Source organism: Oncorhynchus mykiss, chromosome 18 (assembly GCF_057628025.1).
Source record: "Oncorhynchus mykiss isolate SJ-2025 chromosome 18, ASM5762802v1, whole genome shotgun sequence".
In the NCBI taxonomy this organism is placed as follows: domain Eukaryota; kingdom Metazoa; phylum Chordata; class Actinopteri; order Salmoniformes; family Salmonidae; genus Oncorhynchus; species Oncorhynchus mykiss.
In genome coordinates, this window is record NC_143039.1 from 67,483,179 (window position 1) to 67,506,734 (window position 23,556).

The 23,556-nt window shown below is 40.6% G+C and overlaps 1 protein-coding gene across 1 annotated transcript in view; it reads left to right on the forward strand.

The window, feature by feature from the left end:
• Positions 1–23,556, forward strand: part of LOC110496640 (calcitonin receptor) — an 81,320-nt gene that overhangs the window by 48,080 nt on the left and 9,684 nt on the right. The window contains exons 9-11 of the mRNA XM_036953418.2: positions 1,283–1,374; positions 13,115–13,241; positions 20,264–20,417. Of these exons, the coding sequence (XP_036809313.2) occupies positions 1,283–1,374; positions 13,115–13,241; positions 20,264–20,417 (373 nt within the window). The remainder of the gene's footprint in view (positions 1–1,282; positions 1,375–13,114; positions 13,242–20,263; positions 20,418–23,556) is intronic.

The following is a 23,556-nucleotide window of genomic DNA, read 5'->3' on the forward strand; positions in this document are numbered from 1 at the left end:
TCTGACTCTAACAATGCATAGTAAAACGTCTGATCCTATCAATGCATAGTAAAACATCTGATCCTATCAATACATAGTAAAACGTCTGATCCTATCAATACATAGTAAAATGTCTGATCCTATCAATGCATAGTAAAACGTCTGATCCTATCAATACATAGTAAAACGTCTGATCCTATCAATGCATAGTAAAACATCTGATCCTATCAATACATAGTAAAACGTCTGACTCTATCAATGCATAGTGAAACATCTGACTTTATCAATACATAGTACAACGTCTGATCCTATCAATACATAGTGAAACATCTGACTTTATCAATACATAGTGAAACATCTGACTTTATCAATACATAGTACAACGTCTGATCCTATCAATACATAGTGAAACATCTGACTTTATCAATACATAGTACAACGTCTGACTCTATCAATGCATAGTGAAACATCTGACTTTATCAATACATAGTGAAACATCTGACTTTATCAATACATAGTGAAACATCTGACTTTATCAATACATAGTGAAACATCTGACTTTATCAATACATAGTACAACGTCTGACTCTATCAATGCATAGTGAAACATCTGACTTTATCAATGCATAGTGAAACATCTGACTTTATCAATACATAGTACAACGTCTGACTTTATCAATACATAGTGAAACATCTGACTTTATCAATACATAGTACAACGTCTGACTTTATCAATACATAGTACAACGTCTGACTCTATCAATACATAGTGAAACATCTGACTTTATCAATACATAGTGAAACATCTGACTTTATCAATACATAGTACAACGTCTGACTTTATCAATACATAGTACAACGTCTGACTCTATCAATACATAGTACAACGTCTGACTCTATCAATACATAGTACAACATCTGTTCCTATCAATGCATAGTAAAACATCTGATCCTATCAATGTGACACAGACAGATAAATATGTGTTCCTCTTTATTGGAACAGACCAATAAAGAACACTGATTGTTGCATCTAGCACCGGTTTCTTAAAAGGGCCTTTGTGAAGACACAAAGAATGCTATGACTATTCGTTATTCAAGCGTGGCTCAGACACACCTTGATTAGAGGATTAATTAAAACCCTCTGTGCTGCAGACCTTAAAGCCATGTCCTAGTCTCCCCTCTTTCATATTTTGTTTACATCAAGGTAGCAAATGGAAGTCAGGGTTAACGGTTCATGAATGTCCTTGATGCACTACTGTATAGTCTTATTTGTTTGAATATAGGGTGTATCTGTATTTTCCAGATGGCCTATATCCTGTACTACATGGCGATTGTGGGTCATGCCTTATCCATAGCCTCCCTCCTGATCTCTCTGGCTATATTATTCTACTTCAGGTAAATATAGATGCTGCTGTTGCTTTCTTTATGAAACAAACTACTGGTTTGATCAGGGAGAGTAATCTGTCTTGGGTTGATTTCTTTATGAAACCAACTACTGGTTTGATCAGGGAGAGTAATCTGTCTTGGGTTGATTTCTTTATGAAACAAACTACTGGTTTGATCGGGGAGAGTAATCTGTCTTGGGTTGATTTCTTTATGAAACCAACTACTGGTTTTATCAGGGAGAGTAATCTGTCTTGGGTTGCTTTCTTTATGAAACAAACTACTGGTTTGATCAGGGAGAGTAATCTGTCTTGGGTTGATTTCTTTATGAAACAAACTACTGGTTTGATCAGGGAGAGTAATCTGTCTTGGGTTGATTTCTTTATGAAACAAACTACTGGTTTGATCAAGGAGAGTAGTCTGTCTTGGGACTCTTAACACTTTTTTCCCACTTGAACAAGTGATGAAGATGATAATGGTGACGACGACGATGATGAAGATGAAGAAGATGATGACGCACCTAATCCTGAGGAAAATTAGGATGATGATAGTGGTGATAAATATGATGAAAACGATGGCGGTGATGACTGTGGTTGCTACAGTTCAGACGGCATTATATATTTTTCCTTGAATGTGTGTTTCCTCTGAGATAACTGAATTGTACAGATGGCTGTTTCCTCTGAGATAACTGAACTGTACAGATGGCTGTGTGTTTCCTCTGAGATAACTGAATTGTACAGATGGCTGTGTGTTTCCTCTGAGATAACTGAATTGTACAGATGGCTGTGTGTTTCCTCTGAGATAACTGAACTGTACAGATGGCTGTGTGTTTCCTCTGAGATAACCGAATTGTACAGATGGCTGTGTGTTTCCTCTGAGATAACTGAACTGTACAGATGGCTGTGTGTTTCCTCTGAGATAACTGAACTGTACAGATGGCTGTTTCCTCTGAGATAACTGAATTGTACAGATGGCTGTTTCCTCTGAGATAACTGAACTGTATAGATGGCTGTTTCCTCTGAGATAACTGAATTGTACAGATGGCTGTTTCCTCTGAGATAACTGAATTGTACAGATGGCTGTGTGTTTCCTCTGAGATAACTGAATTGTACAGATGGCTGTTTCCTCTGAGATAACTGAACTGTACAGATGGCTGTTTCCTCTGAGATAACTGAATTGTACAGATGGCTGTGTGTTTCCTCTGAGATAACTGAATTGTACAGATGGCTGTGTGTTTCCTCTGAGATAACTGAATTGTACAGATGGCTGTGTGTTTCCTCTGAGATAACGGAATTGTACAGATGGCTGTGTGTTTCCTCTGAGATAACTGAATTGTACAGATGGCTGTGTGTTTCCTCTGAGATAACTGAATTGTACAGATGGCTGTGTGTTTCCTCTGAGATAACTGAATTGTACAGATGGCTGTGTGTTTCCTCTGAGATAACTGAACTGTACAGATGGCTGTGTGTTTCCTCTGAGATAACTGAACTGTACAGATGGCTGTTTCCTCTGAGATAACTGAATTGTACAGATGGCTGTTTCCTCTGAGATAACTGAACTGTACAGATGGCTGTTTCCTCTGAGATAACTGAATTGTACAGATGGCTGTTTCCTCTGAGATAACTGAATTGTACAGATGGCTGTGTGTTTCCTCTGAGATAACTGAATTGTACAGATGGCTGTGTGTTTCCTCTGAGATAACTGAACTGTACAGATGGCTGTGTGTTTCCTCTGAGATAACTGAATTGTACAGATGGCTGTTTCCTCTGAGATAACTGAATTGTACAGATGGCTGTGTGTTTCCTCTGAGATAACTGAATTGTACAGATGGCTGTTTCCTCTGAGATAACTGAACTGTACAGATGGCTGTTTCCTCTGAGATAACTGAATTGTACAGATGGCTGTGTGTTTCCTCTGAGATAACTGAATTGTACAGATGGCTGTGTGTTGCCTCTGAGATAACGGAATTGTACAGATGGCTGTGTGTTTCCTCTGAGATAACTGAATTGTACAGATGGCTGTGTGTTTCCTCTGAGATAACTGAATTGTACAGATGGCTGTGTGTTTCCTCTGAGATAACTGAATTGTACAGATGGCTGTGTGTTTCCTCTGAGATAACTGAACTGTACAGATGGCTGTGTGTTTCCTCTGAGATAACTGAACTGTACAGATGGCTGTTTCCTCTGAGATAACTGAATTGTACAGATGGCTGTTTCCTCTGAGATAACTGAACTGTACAGATGGCTGTTTCCTCTGAGATAACTGAATTGTACAGATGGCTGTTTCCTCTGAGATAACTGAATTGTACAGATGGCTGTGTGTTTCCTCTGAGATAACTGAATTGTACAGATGGCTGTGTGTTTCCTCTGAGATAACTGAACTGTACAGATGGCTGTGTGTTTCCTCTGAGATAACTGAATTGTACAGATGGCTGTTTCCTCTGAGATAACTGAATTGTACAGATGGCTGTGTGTTTCCTCTGACATAACTGAATTGTACAGATGGCTGTTTCCTCTGAGATAACTGAACTGTACAGATGGCTGTTTCCTCTGAGATAACTGAATTGTACAGATGGCTGTGTGTTTCCTCTGAGATAACTGAATTGTACAGATGGCTGTGTGTTTCCTCTGAGATAACTGAATTGTACAGATGGCTGTGTGTTTCCTCTGAGATAACGGAATTGTACAGATGGCTGTGTGTTTCCTCTGAGATAACTGAATTGTACAGATGGCTGTGTGTTTCCTCTGAGATAACTGAATTGTACAGATGGCTGTGTGTTTCCTCTGAGATAACTGAATTGTACAGATGGCTGTGTGTTTCCTCTGAGATAACTGAATTGTACAGATGGCTGTGTGTTTCCTCTGAGATAACGGAATTGTACAGATGGCTGTGTGTTTCCTCTGAGATAACTGAACTGTACAGATGGCTGTGTGTTTCCTCTGAGATAACTGAACTGTACAGATGGCTGTTTCCTCTGAGATAACTGAATTGTACAGATGGCTGTTTCCTCTGAGATAACTGAACTGTACAGATGGCTGTTTCCTCTGAGATAACTGAATTGTACAGATGGCTGTTTCCTCTGAGATAACTGAATTGTACAGATGGCTGTGTGTTTCCTCTGAGATAACTGAATTGTACAGATGGCTGTGTGTTTCCTCTGAGATAACTGAACTGTACAGATGGCTGTGTGTTTCCTCTGAGATAACTGAATTGTACAGATGGCTGTTTCCTCTGAGATAACTGAATTGTACAGATGGCTGTGTGTTTCCTCTGAGATAACTGAATTGTACAGATGGCTGTTTCCTCTGAGATAACTGAACTGTACAGATGGCTGTTTCCTCTGAGATAACTGAATTGTACAGATGGCTGTGTGTTTCCTCTGAGATAACTGAATTGTACAGATGGCTGTGTGTTTCCTCTGAGATAACGGAATTGTACAGATGGCTGTGTGTTTCCTCTGAGATAACTGAATTGTACAGATGGCTGTGTGTTTCCTCTGAGATAACTGAATTGTACAGATGGCTGTGTGTTTCCTCTGAGATAACTGAATTGTACAGATGGCTGTGTGTTTCCTCTGAGATAACTGAACTGTACAGATGGCTGTGTGTTTCCTCTGAGATAACTGAACTGTACAGATGGCTGTTTCCTCTGAGATAACTGAATTGTACAGATGGCTGTTTCCTCTGAGATAACTGAACTGTACAGATGGCTGTTTCCTCTGAGATAACTGAATTGTACAGATGGCTGTTTCCTCTGAGATAACTGAATTGTACAGATGGCTGTGTGTTTCCTCTGAGATAACTGAATTGTACAGATGGCTGTGTGTTTCCTCTGAGATAACTGAACTGTACAGATGGCTGTGTGTTTCCTCTGAGATAACTGAATTGTACAGATGGCTGTTTCCTCTGAGATAACTGAATTGTACAGATGGCTGTGTGTTTCCTCTGAGATAACTGAATTGTACAGATGGCTGTTTCCTCTGAGATAACTGAACTGTACAGATGGCTGTTTCCTCTGAGATAACTGAATTGTACAGATGGCTGTGTGTTTCCTCTGAGATAACTGAATTGTACAGATGGCTGTGTGTTTCCTCTGAGATAACTGAATTGTACAGATGGCTGTGTGTTTCCTCTGAGATAACGGAATTGTACAGATGGCTGTGTGTTTCCTCTGAGATAACTGAATTGTACAGATGGCTGTGTGTTTCCTCTGAGATAACTGAATTGTACAGATGGCTGTGTGTTTCCTCTGAGATAACTGAATTGTACAGATGGCTGTGTGTTTCCTCTGAGATAACTGAATTGTACAGATGGCTGTGTGTTTCCTCTGAGATAACGGAATTGTACAGATGGCTGTGTGTTTCCTCTGAGATAACGGAATTGTACAGATGGCTGTGTGTTCCCTCTGAGATAACGGAATTGTACAGATGGCTGTGTGTTTCCACTGAGATAACTGAATTGTACAGATGGCTGTGTGTTTCCACTGAGATAACTGAATTGTACAGATGGCTGTGTGTTCCCTCTGAGATAACACTGGCAGTGCAGACCTGTGAAAATGTCATCTTCACATTAAGCCTAAATGCGTTTTCCACACATTTAGGGAAATCTATTCAACAGATTGAGTTTGTCATTTCCACACAACACTCTGGTTTCCAATTTGTCATTTTCTGTGACTGAGTTGGGTAGCATTTGAAGGGAAGACATTTTGATTGGATAATATCGTTTTTTCCGCTCTTCGGGATTTCCTAATATATTGTAAATGGATAGATCACATATTCTTCAATAGTGATGGAAAATGTTACAACGATTACATTTCACAGTGACTATTTTAAAATGATTCAATTATTTACATTTTATAATGAGTTTTCTGCCTTAGAATATTTGACATTATGATTATCATACACCATTTCAAGTTAAGATTTTTAGAAGCTGAACGTCCGCAAATAAGCTTGGTTTGTTACTGTAGCTGCATTGGATTATGGACCTTGACCTCCACGCTACCCTAGTGAAACTCATATTTAGGAGCAGTAACAGTGTCTCTGAGTGTTTTACTCATTCTGATACTCATGTCCTTTTAATTTCATGCTGGCTTATTTCTGTGTTACTCCTTTAAAAGCAGATTCATTTCCTGTACATTTAAGAGTTCATGACCAAAGAAACATGAATTCAGGACAGTTTAAAGAATGAGTTGGCTGTGCTCTTATTTAAGTGTAGGGCAACCTTAATGGTAATCCCTCCTGATTTATCTTACTAAATATAGGTTGAGAGTACACACTTCAGGACGAACTGCATATTAAGGAAAACTCCTGGTGAATTTTAATGGAGTAGAGGTCAGTAAAGGTGGTTAAATCAAACCTAAGGAGAGAGTTATGATGACTGAGAAGGTCTGAAATCACCTCAGAGCAATAGAAATGTGCAAGCAATTGACTCTACCATGATAACGTCAAATGCTGATTAGTCATAAAAAAAAATCAGTTCTTCAAAAACAGATTGTAAAGAAAAGCTTGAGAAGTCAAGAGTACGTCAATACTCAGAAAAAGCTGCATGACAATCAAATGATCCAAAGCAGATTGTGAAGGAACGTTCCATATGTATGAATATGTCCCTATAGCCCAATCTTTCACCGTAGCAATGATCCTGCAGTATGACCATCACATGTATTTGACATGCTTTTTTAATTCAGGCCATTATCCTTAAAGACACCTCATGGGGGATATAACTGCAGGAACCAAAACAACATTTCTGCATTACATTGGCTACTATTGACTTGGAAAAGTTGGCTCAGTCAGTGGTGGAAAAAGTGCTTAATTGTCATACTTGAGTAAAAGTAAAAGCTATACATAAAATTCCTGATATTAAGCCAACCAGCCGGCACAATGTTCTTAAAAACATATCAAATACAGACAGCTAGGGGCACACTCCAACACTCAGATATCATTTACAAACACAGTATTTGTGTTTAGTGGGTTGGTCAGATCAGAGGCAGTAGTGGTGTCAACACGTTATATTGGTAGGTGTCTGAATTGGACCATGTTGCTGTCCTGCCTGAGCATTCCAAATGTAATGGGTACTATTGCAAATGAATTCCACATCATGTATGGTTGCCAACACTATGTTTAACATGTCCTTGACACATTGCATTTCTAAAACTCAACCTCAGAAAAAAGGTTTGAAATAATTACAGTGGTCTGGAAATGTTCTAGGATCATTTTGTAGGTTAACAATTCATAATCCACTTTCACTCTAGAATGGAAAGTACAACCTAACATCTCATAACCAAATTACAAACAAAATACTGTACATATTTGAGTTATAATTAAAATCATATTTGAAATGGTATCTGTATTCTTTAGTAAGAAGATTTTAGCAAAATATTTGTCAAAGGAAGAAGACAAAATATATTTAATGTCTCAGTTGAATGTCTTTGAATTGGTTTAAATTACATTCTGCTTCCTTTAATTCAATTGAAATTCTGCTTCCTGTGTGGTATGGCCAATTCAAATTTCAATTCATGGGTTGAATTGAACTAGGCTAAATTTAGAAGTTCCGAATTGACACCAACCCTGTAAGACAGAGTGCAGGTGCACATTGTAATAGCAAAAAGTAAAACGCTCAAACTACTCTGTATCTGTGTCTTGACAAGAAGAGAATAGAATACATCCTTTCTTGGCATTGTAAAGCTCTAACGGAAGACCAACACGATCAGCTAATTATTATCTCCATTAAGTTTTATAGGTAGTAAGCAAAGCATTGATTTTAAGGGAGCATCACTTTTATAAGCATGGCAATGTATTTAAAGGCTGATCTCTTGCAACGTTAAAGTCGTAATGTTGTATTAGACTTTCCAGATGTGCAGTTTACAGTGGTATTTGATGCGGTACAGCTGCACTGTCTTCTTATTTATGGCCTCCACTTCAGCACTGCCAGGGCTCGCCAATAAAAATACTCTGACTAGCCGTGGAAAAATACAGTTGGGTTAGCTTTAAAAATACGGCATCACTTGGTTATCTGAGCCTGTCCTACATGATGCAGTTGTCAAAAATGGTTGTGTGTTTTGTCCAGAATTATTCGATCCCTAGATAAAGATTAATAAAAAAAGCCTGTATAAAATAAATCATACAAATACTGAGCTATTCAATGCTCATTTTTTAAAATAAAGAATAATATTTTATACTAATACTAATCATGATTTTTCTCAGAGAAAGTTCTTTTTTAACAAGTAATAAAAAACAAAGATATGGATCAAATTGATTGGATCCCCTGTTTTCAATACTCACGCACCCTTCCCCTGTGAGGATAATGGCACAGAGACTTTTTCTCAAATGTTTAATGAGTTGGAGAACACATGGCGAGGGATATTAGACCATTCCTCCATACAGAATCTTTCCAGATCCTTGATATCCTTAGTTTGTGCTTATGGACGGCCCTCTTCAATTCAAACCACAGGTTTTCAATGGGGTTCAAGATGTTGATTTTGTGGTCAATTAACCATTTGTTTGTGGTATTTGATGTGTGCCTGGGGTTATTGTCTTTCTGAAACAGTCACTTGCAGACAACTTTTAGTCTCCTGGCAGAGAAAACCATTTTTTTGCGAACATGACCTGGTAGTTGACAGAGTTCATGATGTCGTTGCGTTGACCACAACAAGAGCCCCAGGTCCAGTGGAAGAAAAATAGCCGCGTAGCATCTAAGATGCACCACCATATTGTACAGTAGGGCTGAGGTATTTTCTGTATATGCATTGTTCTTGTGAAGGAAAAACTGCCATTGGTGTGCATGGTCAAAGACCTCTAGTTTCATGTCATCTGACAATCATGAACTTTACAGAGTACCAGGACATTTTAGCCTAAAAACCTGGTTTCCTCATGCCAGGAAGTTAAATGGCAGGAAGTTAAATGTTGTTGCTTGTTTAGGTGTGGCCAGAGAACATCCATACACACCAATATAACACCTTGGAGTAAAGAAAGTGATTCTGTCCTATTTTCTACTCATCCTAGTTTGAAGACATTCTGTTAAGACACTTCCTTTGTCTTTTTACTTGTATTGGGTCATTTAATGGTAGCCTTGTTCTCCAACACACTACTGACCCAGAACCCTTACTAATGCTGCCATACTGAGATCCCCTTCTCCTTCTTCTATAAACAACACATTTACATTAAGACTGCAACATTAGCTAATGACTGGAGACAGATAACAGGACATTGTTGCTGAAGTGTACACACGTTAGACACAAAGTGTTTTCACTATTTCACTCCAGTAAACACCATTTCCTGCACTCAAATGACCAAAACGCCCTCTAGTGGCCTCATGGGTGGAATGTTAATATTTTTCATAATTTCATAATTAATAAACATAATTACAAAAAAACAGCCAAAAAATCCAGTGTTTCTATGTCAAACCGTTTTGTTATATTTCAGTCTTCTCTGATGTATATAAAGTGTAATATTGGGATGCAGACTGGAATACATTTCAACTCTAAATCTGACTTGGTACAGGTGTTTTATTTTTTAAGCCCATAACCATGTGTGAGGTGGATACTTTTGTTTCAAGTAGATTTGTTTAAGACTGTGTGACCCTGATTTAGCCCACTGCAGTAAAATGTTATCAATTGCTTGTTTTAGAAAGCCTGGTTGATGAAAAACTGGAAACATTACTTTCCTAACCTTTGATAGAAAAGAGAATAATTTGATGTTTTGAGGCTTGATGTTTTGAGGCTTTGATGACTGCTGATCCGTGATGATCAGGAAGCTCCACAGTGGCCTCAAATAGAGTTGTTAATAATCTGTTTAGGGTGTGATTCTCAATAGGGTGTGATTCTCAATAGGGTGTGATTCCACTTGTTGTTGGAAGTCGTGTGTGCTAGTATTTAACATGGGTGAACCAAAGCAAATGATTTCAGCCCCTTTTGTGTTGCTTGAGAGAAAGTTATGAATTGTTGTCCATTGTTATACCAGTTTACAGCATGCTCCGACTACAATGGCAATCTTGATTTAGTATATGAGGTTCCTTGGTTCAGACATTTCATTCTAATGACTCTCTGTTTGAACCTATTTCACAGACGACTGCAACATCTGACTAAGTCATTATGGGCCAGAGTTATTAGTTGTTCCAATGGTTTATGTTATTTATTGTCCTGTTTACTACATCAAAGGTCGGAATATTTTTGTTAGGATGAAATATGTTCATTTTACAGTTTTTATGGCAACATGCAGAATGGATGAAAACACGTTTTATTATGGCTAATTGTAATAATAATAGACCTCCAGCTTTGTAGAAGATACTGTAATCTGTAAATATCAACTGTGAACGGATTTTTCATATTTCATATACTAACGATTTACACTGAGTGTACAAAACATTAGGAACACCTGCTCTTTCCATGACATAGATTGACCAGGTGAAAGCTAAAGTCCCTGTGTAGCTGAAGGGGAGGAGACTGGTTAAAGACAGATTTGCAAGCCTTGAGACAATTGAGACATGCGGAGAATGTGAAATACAAAAGAGTGCCTTTGAACAAAACATGGTTGTAGGTGCCAGGCGCACCAGTTTGTTTGTGTTAAGAACTGCTGCTGGGTTTTTCCATGCTCAACAGTTTCCTGTGTGTATCAAGAATGGTCCATCACCCAAAGGACATCCAGCCAACTGTGGGAAGGATTAGAGTTAACATGGGCCAGCATCCCTATGGAACGCTTGACATTTGTAGAGTCCATGCCCCAATGAATTGAGGCTGTTCTCAGGGCAAAAGGTGTTCTTAATGTCTTGTACACTATTAAAATGATAAAGCCTATGTACTCCACAGTAGTCCATGAATATTTTCACTCTAGAAAATATGATAACCAGTTTCATCTTTTGGCTTCAATGCCTATATTATGTTTCACTACAGGACCTTTTTAATTTTGATGCTCTTATTGTAAGTGTATATACAGTTGAAGTTGGAAGTTTACATACACCTTAGCCAAATACATTTAAACTCAGTTTTTCATAATTCCTGACATTTAATCCGAGTAAAGTAAAAAAATCCCTGTCTTAGGTCAGTTAGGATCACCACTTTATTTCAAGAATGTGAAATGTCAGAATAATAGTAGAGAGAATTATTTATTTCAGCTTTTATTTCTTTCATCACATTCCCCGTGGGTCAGAAGTTTACATACACTCAATTAGTATTTGGTAGCATTGCAATTGTTTAACTTGGTTCAAACTTTTCGGGTGGCCTTCCACAAGCTTCCCACAATAAATTGGGTGAATTTTGGCCCATTCCTCCTGACAGAGCTGGTGTAACTGAATCAGGTTTCTAGGCCTCCTTGCTCGCACACGCTTTTTCAGTTCTGCCCACACATTTTCTACAGGGTTGAGGTCAGGGCTTTGTGATGGCCACTCCAACACCTTGACTTTGTTGTCCTTAAGCCATTTTGCCACAACTTTGGAAGTATACTTGGGGTCATTGTCCATTTGGAAGACCCATTTATGACCAAGCTTTAACTTCCTGACTGATGTCTTGAGATGTTGCTTCAATATAACCATATAATTTTCCTACCTCATGATGCCATCTATTTTGTGAATTGCACCAATCCCTCCTGCAGCAATGCACCCCCACAACATGATGCTGCCACCCCCTTGCTTCACAGTTGGGATGGTGTTCTTCGGCTTACAAGCCTCCTCCTTTTCCTCCAAACACAACGATGGTCATGATGACCAAACCGTTCTGTTTTTGTTTCATCAGACCAGAGGACATTTCTCCAAAAAGTACGATCTTTGTCCCCATGTGCAGTTGCAAACCGTAGTCTGGCTTTTCTGTGGCGGTTTTGGAGCAGTAGCTTCTTCCTTGCTAAGCGGCCTTTCAGGTTATGTCGATATAGGACTTGTTTAACTGTGGATATAGATACTTTTGTACCTGTTTCCTCCAACATCTTCACAAGGTCCTTTGCTGTTGTTCTGGGATTGATTAGCACTTTTCGCACCAAAGTACGTTCATCTCTAGGAGACAGAATGCATCTCGTTCCTGAGTGGTATGACAGCTGCATGTTCCCATGGTGTTTATACTTGCGTACTATTGTTTGTACAGATGAACATGGTACCTTCAGGCATTTGGAAATTGATGAACCAGACTTGTGGAGGTCTACAATTATTGAGGTCTTGGCTGATTTCTTATGATTTTCCCATGATGTCAAGCAGAGGCACTGAGTTTTTGAAATACATCCACAGGTACACCTCCAACTGACGCAAATTATGTGAATTAGCCTATCAGAAGCTTCTAAAGCCATGACATAATTTTCTAGAATTTTCCAAGCTGTTTAAAGGCACAGTCACCTTAGTGTATGTAAACTTCAAACCCACTGGAATTGTGATACAGTGAATTATAAGTGAAATAATCTGTCTGCAAACAGTTGTTGGAAAAATTACTTGTGTCATGCACAAAGTAGATGTCCTAACTGACTTGCCAAAACTATAGTTTGTTAACAAGAAATTTGTGGGGTGGTTTAAAAACAAGTTTTAATGACGCCAACCTAAGTGTATGTAAACTTTTTTTGTCTATTATTGTTCTGTATTATGTCATGTTTTATGTTCTGTGTGGACCCCAGGAAGAGTAGCTGCTGCTTTTGCAAAAGCTATTAGGTATCCTAATAAAATAAATAACAATCATTTTGTAAATGTTTATTGTTGTCCTCTCTGTGAATGTCTGCTTGGGTAACCACAGCCAGACACATATCATATGTTAACATTATTATTTATGCTGTATGTTTGTCTTCACTCAGGAACCTGAGCTGCCAAAGGATCACGCTTCATAAGAACCTCTTCGTTTCCTATGTCCTCAACTCCGCCCTTACCCTCATCTACCTCATAGCAGTGGTCAACAACACAGATGTAGTGGAGAGAAATCCAGTAAGTCTCACACATTTCATCTATAAATTCCAGTAAGTCTCACACATTTCATCTATAAAATCCAGTAAGTCTCACACATTTCATCTATAAAATCCAGTAAGTCTCACACATTTCATCTATAAATTCCAGTAAGTCTCACACATTTCATCTATAAAATCCAGTAAGTCTCACACATTTCATCTATAAATTCCAGTAAGTCTCACACATTATCTATAAATTCCAGTAAGTCTCACACATTTCATCTATAAAATCCAGTAAGTCTCACACATTTCATCTATAAATTCCAGTAAGTCTCACACATTATCTATAAATTCCAGTAAGTCTCACACATTTCATCTATAAATTCCAGTAAGTCTCACACATTTCATCTATAAAATGAAAACAATGTAAGAGGAAGAGGATAGATAAGTCTCAGGGTTTCACTGCATGATATTTTCAAAATAATATTTTTTTTAATTCTTAAAACATAACACAACCTTCGAGCTCGGTTTCACTTCATTCAAATGAGTTTACTATCAGTTTCAATCAACCTGAGTGCAGATGTTTTTTTAAGAGTGTTCGTTAGGACATGAGTATTTTTTGCATATCTTGTTGTGTGCACAAACAGCCCAGAGTTATCCTTCTCTTAGCACTCAAAGACTTCTGTCCTCTGTCAAACTTTTGAACAGTTGCCACTCGTTGAGTTTAAGTCAGAGCTGAATTCTTTGAATCCTGAGGCCTGTTAAGGTGAACATGGTAAATCTGCCTCTATGGAATGTAGCGTTTCTGTGTCTGGGATCATCCCTTTCTGGTGCTTTAAGTATTGTATTTTATGAGCCATTTTTATTGTCCACCTTTTGAGGAAATTATTTGATTATGGTATTGTGCAAGTTGCTGAGTCTGTTCCCCAAAAAATTATTACTAGTCATTCAAAAACAAGCTAGAAAATGTCAAAGATCTTGATCCAGAGAAATGGCTACACTTGGGTAACCTTTGAGTAGATACATTTGTTTTTTCCTGGTTAGGTCACATGGTTAGTAAAAACTCCTGGTTGAATGTACACAGTAAGGTCCTGTTATCATGCTCTCGATTGGATCATCACTTTAGAGGTGTCCTTCAGTTTATCCAGTCAAAGAAAATAACTCCCGTCTGGGTTTGATTTCTAGCCTCTCTTCTTCTCTTCTCCCCGTACCATCATGTTCTCACTGGAAAAACAGACTTCAAGCCTAATCCATCTGGCATATTCACAGTGGAAGGTTTTTTTGTTTCCTCAGATATACCAGCTGACCCTGGTGATCCAACTGACAGGGAGGAAGGAATGACAGCTTTCACAATAAATATTGTGGGAATGTAATTGGAAAACGTTTAATTTGATACCGAATGCTGGGGCTCTGGTTTATAGAGCAGGGGTTGCTGGGATATCTCCTCAGTTTAGGGTCTGGTGCCATAGCAGGTGCCAGCTCTCTGTTCATATGATGTCTCCTTTTATTTGTCCACTGAAGATGTTTGGTTGCTCTGATTAAACCTTGAGTCATATCTGAAGTCGCAGTGTCCATGAATGATCATTATTTAACCCGACCGTACAATGTGAATAGCTATGTTCTAGCAGCATTGGCTCAGAACCATCTTTCCAAATCTGTCCTAAATGTATTATAATCTGCTTGCTTTGAGAAGCGGGAGAACTAAATTGCAGTTTGTCTTTCACACCTCAGACAACATGGTCTTGATATCGAGGGGTGGAACAAAAAAAATCCCATCACAGTTGGTTGCACATACTGCACATGTTGAAATTCTGGAGCGCCAAATTTAGACTGGGTCGGTCTGTGTTCTGCATGTGTGATTTAGGGATGTGGTACTCTGTTGGGAGAATAGACTAGGTGCTCTCTGAACAAAAAGGAACAAGCGTTCTTTCTCTCTGGCGGATCACAGTAGAGACTCCAAGTCTGCCAGAAGCGGGAGGAGTGAGTCCCCAGTGCTCAGGCCAAACGAAGGACTAGGCCCAAGACATGAGACACACACTTTGTCAGACATTAGTAACTTAAACACACAGACTGTCCCGTTACATTAGGCTGGACGCCTCAGTTGGGCATTCAAGTTGAGGTAAATGTGGTTATGAATTGGTGAGAAAAATGAAGTGTTTAGATCACACCAACAGACCTTAGTGATGAGTGAACTGTATTTCAGCATACTTGTAATGGCACATCTGGAATCCATGTAAGGGCCAGGAGTCATGAAGGGAGGGAGGGATGGGGGGAGGGAGGGAGGTGAAGAAGGAAAAGAAGGTGGAGGGTAGATGAGGGTAGAGGAGGAGGGTAAAGAAGGAGAAGGGTAGATGAGGGTAGAGGAGGAGGGTAAAGAAGGAGGGTAGATGAGGGTAGAGGAGGAGGGTAAAGAAGGAGGGTAAAGAAGGAGGGTAGAGGAGGAGGGTAGATGAGGGTAGAGGAGGAGGGTAGATGAGGGTAGAGGAGGAGGGTAGATGAGGGTAGAGGAGGGGGTAGAGGAGGAGGGTAGAGGAGGAGGGTAGATGAGAGTAGAGGAGGAGGGTAGATGAGGGTATAAGAGGAGGGTAGATGAGGGTAGAGGAGGAGGGTAGATGAGGGTAGAGGAGGAGAGTAGATGAGGGTAGAGGAGGCGGAGGGTAAAGAAGGAGGGTAGAGGGGGGTAGAGGAGGAGGGTAAAGAATGAGAAGGGTAGATGAGGGTAGAGGAGGAGGGTAAAGAAGGAGGGTAGATGAGGGTAGAGGAGGAGGGTAAAGAAGGAGGGTAAAGAAGGAGGGTAGAGTAGGAGGGTAGATGAGGATAGAGGAGGAGGGTAGATGAGGGTAGAGAAGGAGGAGGGTAAAGAAGGAGGGTAGAGGGGGGTAGAGGAAGAAGGGGAGATGAGGGTAGAGGAGGAGGAGGGTAAAGAAGGAGGGTAGATGAGGGTAGAGGAGGAGGAGGGTAAAGAAGGAGGGTAGATGAGGGTAGAGGAGGAGGAGGGTAAAGAAGTAGGAGGGTAGATGAGGTTAGAGGAGGAGGGTAGATGAGGGTAGAGGAGGAGGGTAAAGAAGGAGGAGGGTAGATGAGGGTAGAGGAGGAGGGTAAAGAAGGAGGAGGGTAGATGAGGGTAGAGGAGGAGGAGGGTAAAGAAGGAGGAGGGTAGATGAGGGTAAAGAAGGAGGGTAGATGAGGGTAGAGGAGGAGGGTACATGAGGGTAGAGGAGGAAGGTAAAGAAGGAGGAGGGTAGATGAGGGTAGAGGAGGAGGAGGGTAGATGAGGGTAAAAGACGTAGAGGAGGGTAAAGAAGGAGGAGGGTAGATGAGGGTAGAGGAGGAGAGTAGATGAGGGTAGAGGAGGAGGAGGGTAAAGAAGGAGGAGGGTAGATGAGGGTAGAGGAGGAGGGTAAAAGACGTAGAGGAGGAGGAGACATACAGTGCATTGGGAAAGTTTTCAGACCCCTTCACTTTTTCTACATTGTTACGTTACAGCGTTATTCTAAAATGTATTAAATTAAAATGTGTCCTCATCAATCTACACACAAAACCACATAATGGCAAAGTGAAAACAGGGTTTAAAGAGTATTTTATTTACTTAAGTATTCAGACCATTTACTCAGTACTTTGTTGAAGCACCATTGGCAGCGATTACAACCTTGAGGCTTCTTGGGTATGACACTACAAGCTTGGCACACCTGTATTTGGGGAGTTTCTCCCATTCTTCTCTGCAGATCCTCTCAAGCTCTGTCAGGTTGGATTGGGAGCTTCACTGTAAAGCTATTTTCAGATCTCTCCAGAGATGTTTGATTGGGTTCAAGTCCGGGCTCTGGCTGGGCCACTCAAGGACATTCGGAGACTTGTCCCGAAGCCACTCCTGCATTGTCTTGGCTATGTGCTTAGGGTCATTGTTATGTTGGAAGGTGAACCTTCACCCCAGTCTGATGTCCTGAGTGCTCTGGAGCAAAGAATTTATGCAACATTGAAGGCCCTCAAGAAAACAGTGGCCACTGTATGGCTAAGAGGTTCTGAAGGCTGCGTATACGGACCTCAGGGAAAAGAGTCGAGAAGACATACAGTATCAGTCAAAAGTTTGGACACACCTACTCATTCCAGGGTTTTTCTTTATTTTTACTATTTTCTACATTGTAGAATAATAGTGAAGACATCAAAACAATGAAATAACACTTATGGAATCATGTAGTAACCAAACAAGTATTAAACAAATCAAAATATATTTTATGTTTGATGTTTCGAGGGTAGCCACCCTTTGCCCTGATGACAGCTTTGCACACTCTCTCAACCAGCTTCATGAGGTAGTCACCTGGAATGCATTCCAATTAATAGGTGTGCCTTGTTAAAAGTTAATTTGTGGAATTTCTTTCCTTCTTAATGCGTTTGAGCCAATCAGTTTTGTTGTGACAAGGTAGGGCTGGTATACAGAAGATAGCCCTATTTGGTAAAAGACCAAGTCCATATTATAGCAAGAACAGCTCAAATAAGCAAAGAGAAACAACAGTCCATTATTACTTTAAGACAAGAAGGTCAGTTAATCCGGAACATTTCAAGAACTTTGAAAGTTTCTTCAAGTGCAGTCGCGAAAACCATGGGTGATGAAACTGTCTCTCATGAGGACCGCCCCAGGAAATGAAGATCCAAAGTTACCTCTGCTGCAGAGTTACCAGCCTCATAAGTTGCAGCCCAAATAAATGCTTCAAAGAGTCCAAGTAACAGACACATCTCAACATCAACTGTTCAGAGGAGACTGTGTCAATCAGGCCTTCCTAATTAAGAGACTTGCTTGAGCCAAGAAACACAAGCAATGGACATTAGACATTACACTGGTGGAAATCTGTCCTTTGGTCTGATGAGTCCAAGTTTGATATCTTTGGTTCCAACCGCCATGTCTTTGTGAGACCCAGAGTAGTTGAACGGATGATCTCCGCATGTGTAGTTCCCACCGTGAAGCATGGAGGAGGAGGTGTGATGGTGTGGAGGTGCTTTGCTGGTTACACTGTCAGTGATTTATTTAGAATTTAAGGCACACTTAACCAGCATGGCTACCACAACATTCTGCAGCGATACACCATCCCACCTGGTGGGACTATCATTTGTTTTTTAACAGTACAATGACCCAACACACCTCCAGGTTGTTTAAGGGCTATTTGACCAAGAAGGAGTGTGATGGAGTGCTGCATCAGATGACCTGGCCTCCACAATCACCTGACCTCAACCCAAATTGTAGATGGTTTGGGATGAGTTGGCCGCAGAGTGAAGGAAAAGCAGCCAACAAGTGCTCAGCATACATGGGAACTCTTTCAAGACTGTTGGAAAAAATTTCCAGGTGAAGCTGGTTGAGAGAATGCCAAGAGTGTGCAAAGCTGTCATCAAGGCAAAGGGTGGCTAGTTTGAAGAATCTATAATAGATTTTGGTTTGTTTTAAAACTTTTTGGGTTACTACATACCATATGTGTTATTTCAAAGTTTTGATGTCTTTACTATTATTCTACAATGTATAAAATAGAATGAATAAAGAAAAACCCTTGAATGAGGAGGTGTGTCCAAACTTTTAACTGGTGCTGTACTTGTATGTAAATGTGATGTAGCTGCTACCAATTCCAGAATCAGATCAGCACACATGTTCCGAGACAGAGTGCTGAGAACAACAAATCTCAACACCTAGAGGAGCCAATGAATCTACATGGGACCGTCCCAAATGGAACCATATTCCCTATAGATGGGTTGATTATTTAACAACAAATCTCAACACCTAGAGGAGCCAATGAATCTACATGGGCCCGTCCCAAATGGAACCATATTCCCTATAGATGGGTTGATTATTTAACAACAAATCTCAACACCTAGAGGAGCCAATGAATCTACATGGGCCCGTCCCAAATGGAACCATATTCCCTATAGATGGGTTGATTATTTAACAACAAATCTCAACACCTAGAGGAGCCAATGAATCTACATGGGCCCGTCCCAAATGGAACCATATTCCCTATAGATGGGTTGATTATTTAACAACAAATCTCAACACCTAGAGGAGCCAATGAATCTACATGGGCCCGTCCCAAATGGAACCATATTCCCTATAGATGGGTTGATTATTTAACAACAAATCTCAACACCTAGAGGAGCCAATGAATCTACATGGGCCCGTCCCAAATGGAACCATATTCCCTATAGATGGGTTGATTATTTAACAACAAATCTCAACACCTAGAGGAGCCAATGAATCTACATGGGCCCGTCCCAAATGGAACCATATTCCCTATAGATGGGTTGATTATTTAACAACAAATCCGATGCGTGTGCAACTATGGGGCAAAACAGACTGGTTGGCTTAGATTGTTGACAACATGTAAACTATATATTTTTACAATATTCATTGGAAACATAAATAAATGTGCACAATGAGCACTTGTTGTCTCAAATACATCGTTACAGTTGTTGGGTTAGCTAGCTAGCGAATTTGAGCCATATTAGCACTGATCAGTCAAAACACCTCAAAACAAGACATTTTATCAAGATCAAGATGAAACGAGTCACTTACGATTCCCCACATAGTTTCTTGTCATTGTTGGTAACTATCTGGTCATCCAGACTCACAACAACACACAGACATCTGCCACATTGAAGCGTGCGTATCGTTTTCGTGACATTGTCAGCTAACCCATCTACTGTATATAGTGCACCACTTTTGACCAGGGCCCAAATGTAAGGAAATAGTGTGCCATTTGACAGAAAGAGACATGATAGCATAGTGTTGACTGACATGAATGTGTGGATATTATTGAACAGGATTTAGGCTACTTTGCAGTACATTTTTCTTGTAAAAGAAATACAATGTGCTGCAGTTACAATAACCTAGAGAAAAGTGGAGCAAGGGATACGCTCCAGCAGTAGGGGGTAAAATGATGAACGTCCTCCTATTGGAAAATCACAATACCCCCACTAACAATTTTGTGTCAGGGCTGTTTGAGCATTGGGCTTTGTGTTGTTGTTATTGTTATTTGGTGTTGTTGTTATCTCTGTGTGACTCTCTGTGATCCTAATCCCCTGCAGGTTGGCTGTAAGGTGTTGCACTTCTTCCACATGTACATGCTGGGCTGTAACTACTTCTGGATGCTGTGTGAGGGGATCTATCTGCACACGCTCATTGTGGTGGCTGTGTTCGCCGAGGAGCAGCATCTACACTGGTACTACCTCCTAGGCTGGGGTGAGTCTTACTACCCGCCTTAACCACAGATCAGGGATCCCATTAGCTTAAAGAGATAGTGTGAGATTTGAGCAATTAAGGCATTTTTCTACTTATGCTAGCTGTTCCGGTAGACTTATTGTTGCACTAACGATAGTTAGCGTTGGCTCACGAAATTACCTCTATCTCCCTTCATACTGGACGCAGAGACATAGAAATGGTATCCGCAAGTTCATCTGACTCCCTTTAAACTAAAAACCAAAAACCTAAATTGTATGCAATAAAGCTGTATTAGTTATAGCCAGCAATTGAAAGCAATGCAAAAGGTTAATTGCAGAGTGGGATAGTCGAAATGAGAGGGTCCACTCCCATCAAATCATTCAGAGGCGGCGCTCCTAGTGGCCGAGGACTTTAGTGCAGAGAAACTTAAAACCGTTTGACCTAATTTCTACCAGCTAATTACATGTGCAACCACAGAGAGAAAAAAATAACTCTAGACCACCTTTACTCCACACACAGAGGCAGGTACAAAACTGACCATAATTCTACCCTCCTGATTCCTGCACACAAGCAAAAACTAAAGCAGGGAGTACCAGTGACTCGCTCAATACGGAAGTGATCAGATGCTAAGCTACAGGACTGTTTTGCTAGCACAGACTGGAATATGTTCAGGGACTTAGGAGTATACCACCTCAGTCACCGGCTTCATCAATAAGTGCATCAATGACGTTTTCCCCACAGTAACCGTGCATACATACCCCAACCAGAAGCCATGGATTACAGGCAACATCCACACTGAGCTAAAGGTGAGATCTGTCGCTTTCAAAGAGCAGGACTCTAACCCAGACGCTAATAAGAAATCCCGCTATGCCCTCAGACGAACCATCAAACAGGCAAAGCATAAAATACAGGACTAAGATTGAATCCTACTACATCGGCTCCGACAATCGTCGGATGTGGCAGGGCTTGCAAACTATTACGGACTACAACGGGAAGCCCAGCCGCAAGCTGCCCAGTGACACAAGCCTACCAGACGAGCTAAACGACTTCTATGTGCACTTCGAGGCAAGCAACACATGAAGCATGCATAAGGGCTGTTCCGGACAACTGTGTGATCACGCTCACCATAGCCGATGTGAGCAAGACCTTTAAACAGGTCAACATTCATAAGGCCGCAGGGCCAGTTGGATTACCAGGGCATGTACTCCGAGCATGCGCTGACCAACTGGCAAGTGTCTTCTCTGACATCTTCAACCTGTCCCTGACCCAGTCTGTAATACCAGCATGTTTCAAGCAGACAACCATAGTCCCTGTGCCGAAGAACACCAAGGTAACCTACCTAAATGACTACATCTATAGCCATGAAGTGCTTTGAAAGGCTGGTCATGGCTCACATCAACCCTAGACCCACTCCAATTTCCATACTACCCCAACAGACCCACAGATAACACAATCTCTATTGCACTCAACACTGCCCTTTCCCACCTGGACAAAAGGAACATCTACGTGAGAATGCTGTTCATTGACTACAGCTCAGCGTTCAACATAATAGTGTGCTCAAAGCCCATTTGTCACTTTGGAATAAAGGGACCAGGAGACATGCGCAGGAATAGGTAATAGGGGTTTTTATTTACCCAAATTAGGAGACAAAGGAGATGATCGTGGACTACAGGGACTACAGTGGACTACAGTGCCGAGCACGTCCACATTCTCATCGACAGGGCTGTAGTGGAGCAGGTTGAGAGCTTCATGTTCCTTGGTGTCCACATCACCAACAAACTATCATGGTCAATTTTGTAACCACTCCCTCTTCAAATTAGGGCTGATTGGAAAAGCTGTTCAAAAGAGGACATTGTATTATTTCTTTGTATTCCCTGACGAAGGCCATGCAGCCGAAACGCGTCAGATTTTTAAAACCTTGTTTCTATTGAACATGCCATACAAATAAAGGTGTTTTAATTAATTATATGAAGAGTGCCTTGGTCCTCCCTTCTTTTTTCTTTTATCTTTTTGATGACCAATTCACCCCTTTTACCAAAGAGCACCTTCTGTCTACCAAAATGTACTATTGTGTACCTTAGTAGAAAGAAGAGGAAGGGAAGCGCTACTAAAATCTATTTTATATTTGAGATTCTTCAAATAGCCACTTGATGACAGCTTTGCACACTCTTGGCACTCTCTCAACCAGCTTCATGAGGTAGTCACCTGGACTTTTGACCAGTAGTGTACATACTTCCTCTTCTCCCCATCTGCTGTTATGAAAACAAGTCACCAAAACAGCATTCTCAGACAGTAATTAAATGATTCACTTGATGGTCAGTCATGATAATTATTCCCTTTTGTTATCGCTTTATTTTACGTTTGAACATGTTACATTATATGTATTCTGCAGTTGTTTAGCTAAAATGGTTTTATTCAACGGACAAACCAGATGTCGGTTTTTCCCCTTTATGTTGTCCTTGCTGGAATTGAACTCATATCCTTGTCAACTTGCCCATCTGTTTTTAGGTCATGTATTTCACTGTCTATTCTATCTATTCTAATGACGTCTGAGGTAACATGATACAGCAATAAGTCTTCAGAGCAACCTGTTGCATGTTATAGTGTGTTCAAAACCATAAACTCACCTAGCCTCGGAGGCCTCTGCGCTCCTATATAATGATTCATAGCCGATCTTCATATTTCATCACCCTGTACTCACTGTAGAAATAAAATAACATTGTAAACAGCTCCCACCATCGCTGAATCACACATAGATCAGCTTGTGTGTCACACAACACAATGGGACACAATCTGTGTCGGGACACAAGATCAGAGACAACCCTGAGGTCACTGTTAACTGTGACACTCCCTGTGTGTCAACCCCACCAAACCCTGTATCAGATTGACAGCTTTAGTAGCTCTTCCTATTGGATAGCTGCTGTTAACGTGCTGTCTGTTCTGTTCTCCCCCCTCTTTAATGGAGGAGTGATGTGTTATAATATGAGCCCTGCCTGTCCGATAAGTGATACGATAACTGTGAATGGTCGGCCATTATTAAAGATGCCGTGATATAACCTTGGGGCAGAAGCTACAGTGTCTTTCACACAGCCACCCCGAGGAATGGAGGGAGGACATCCAGCTAGTCCATCTGTAGCCAATATGGCCGTAGAGCTTTGAT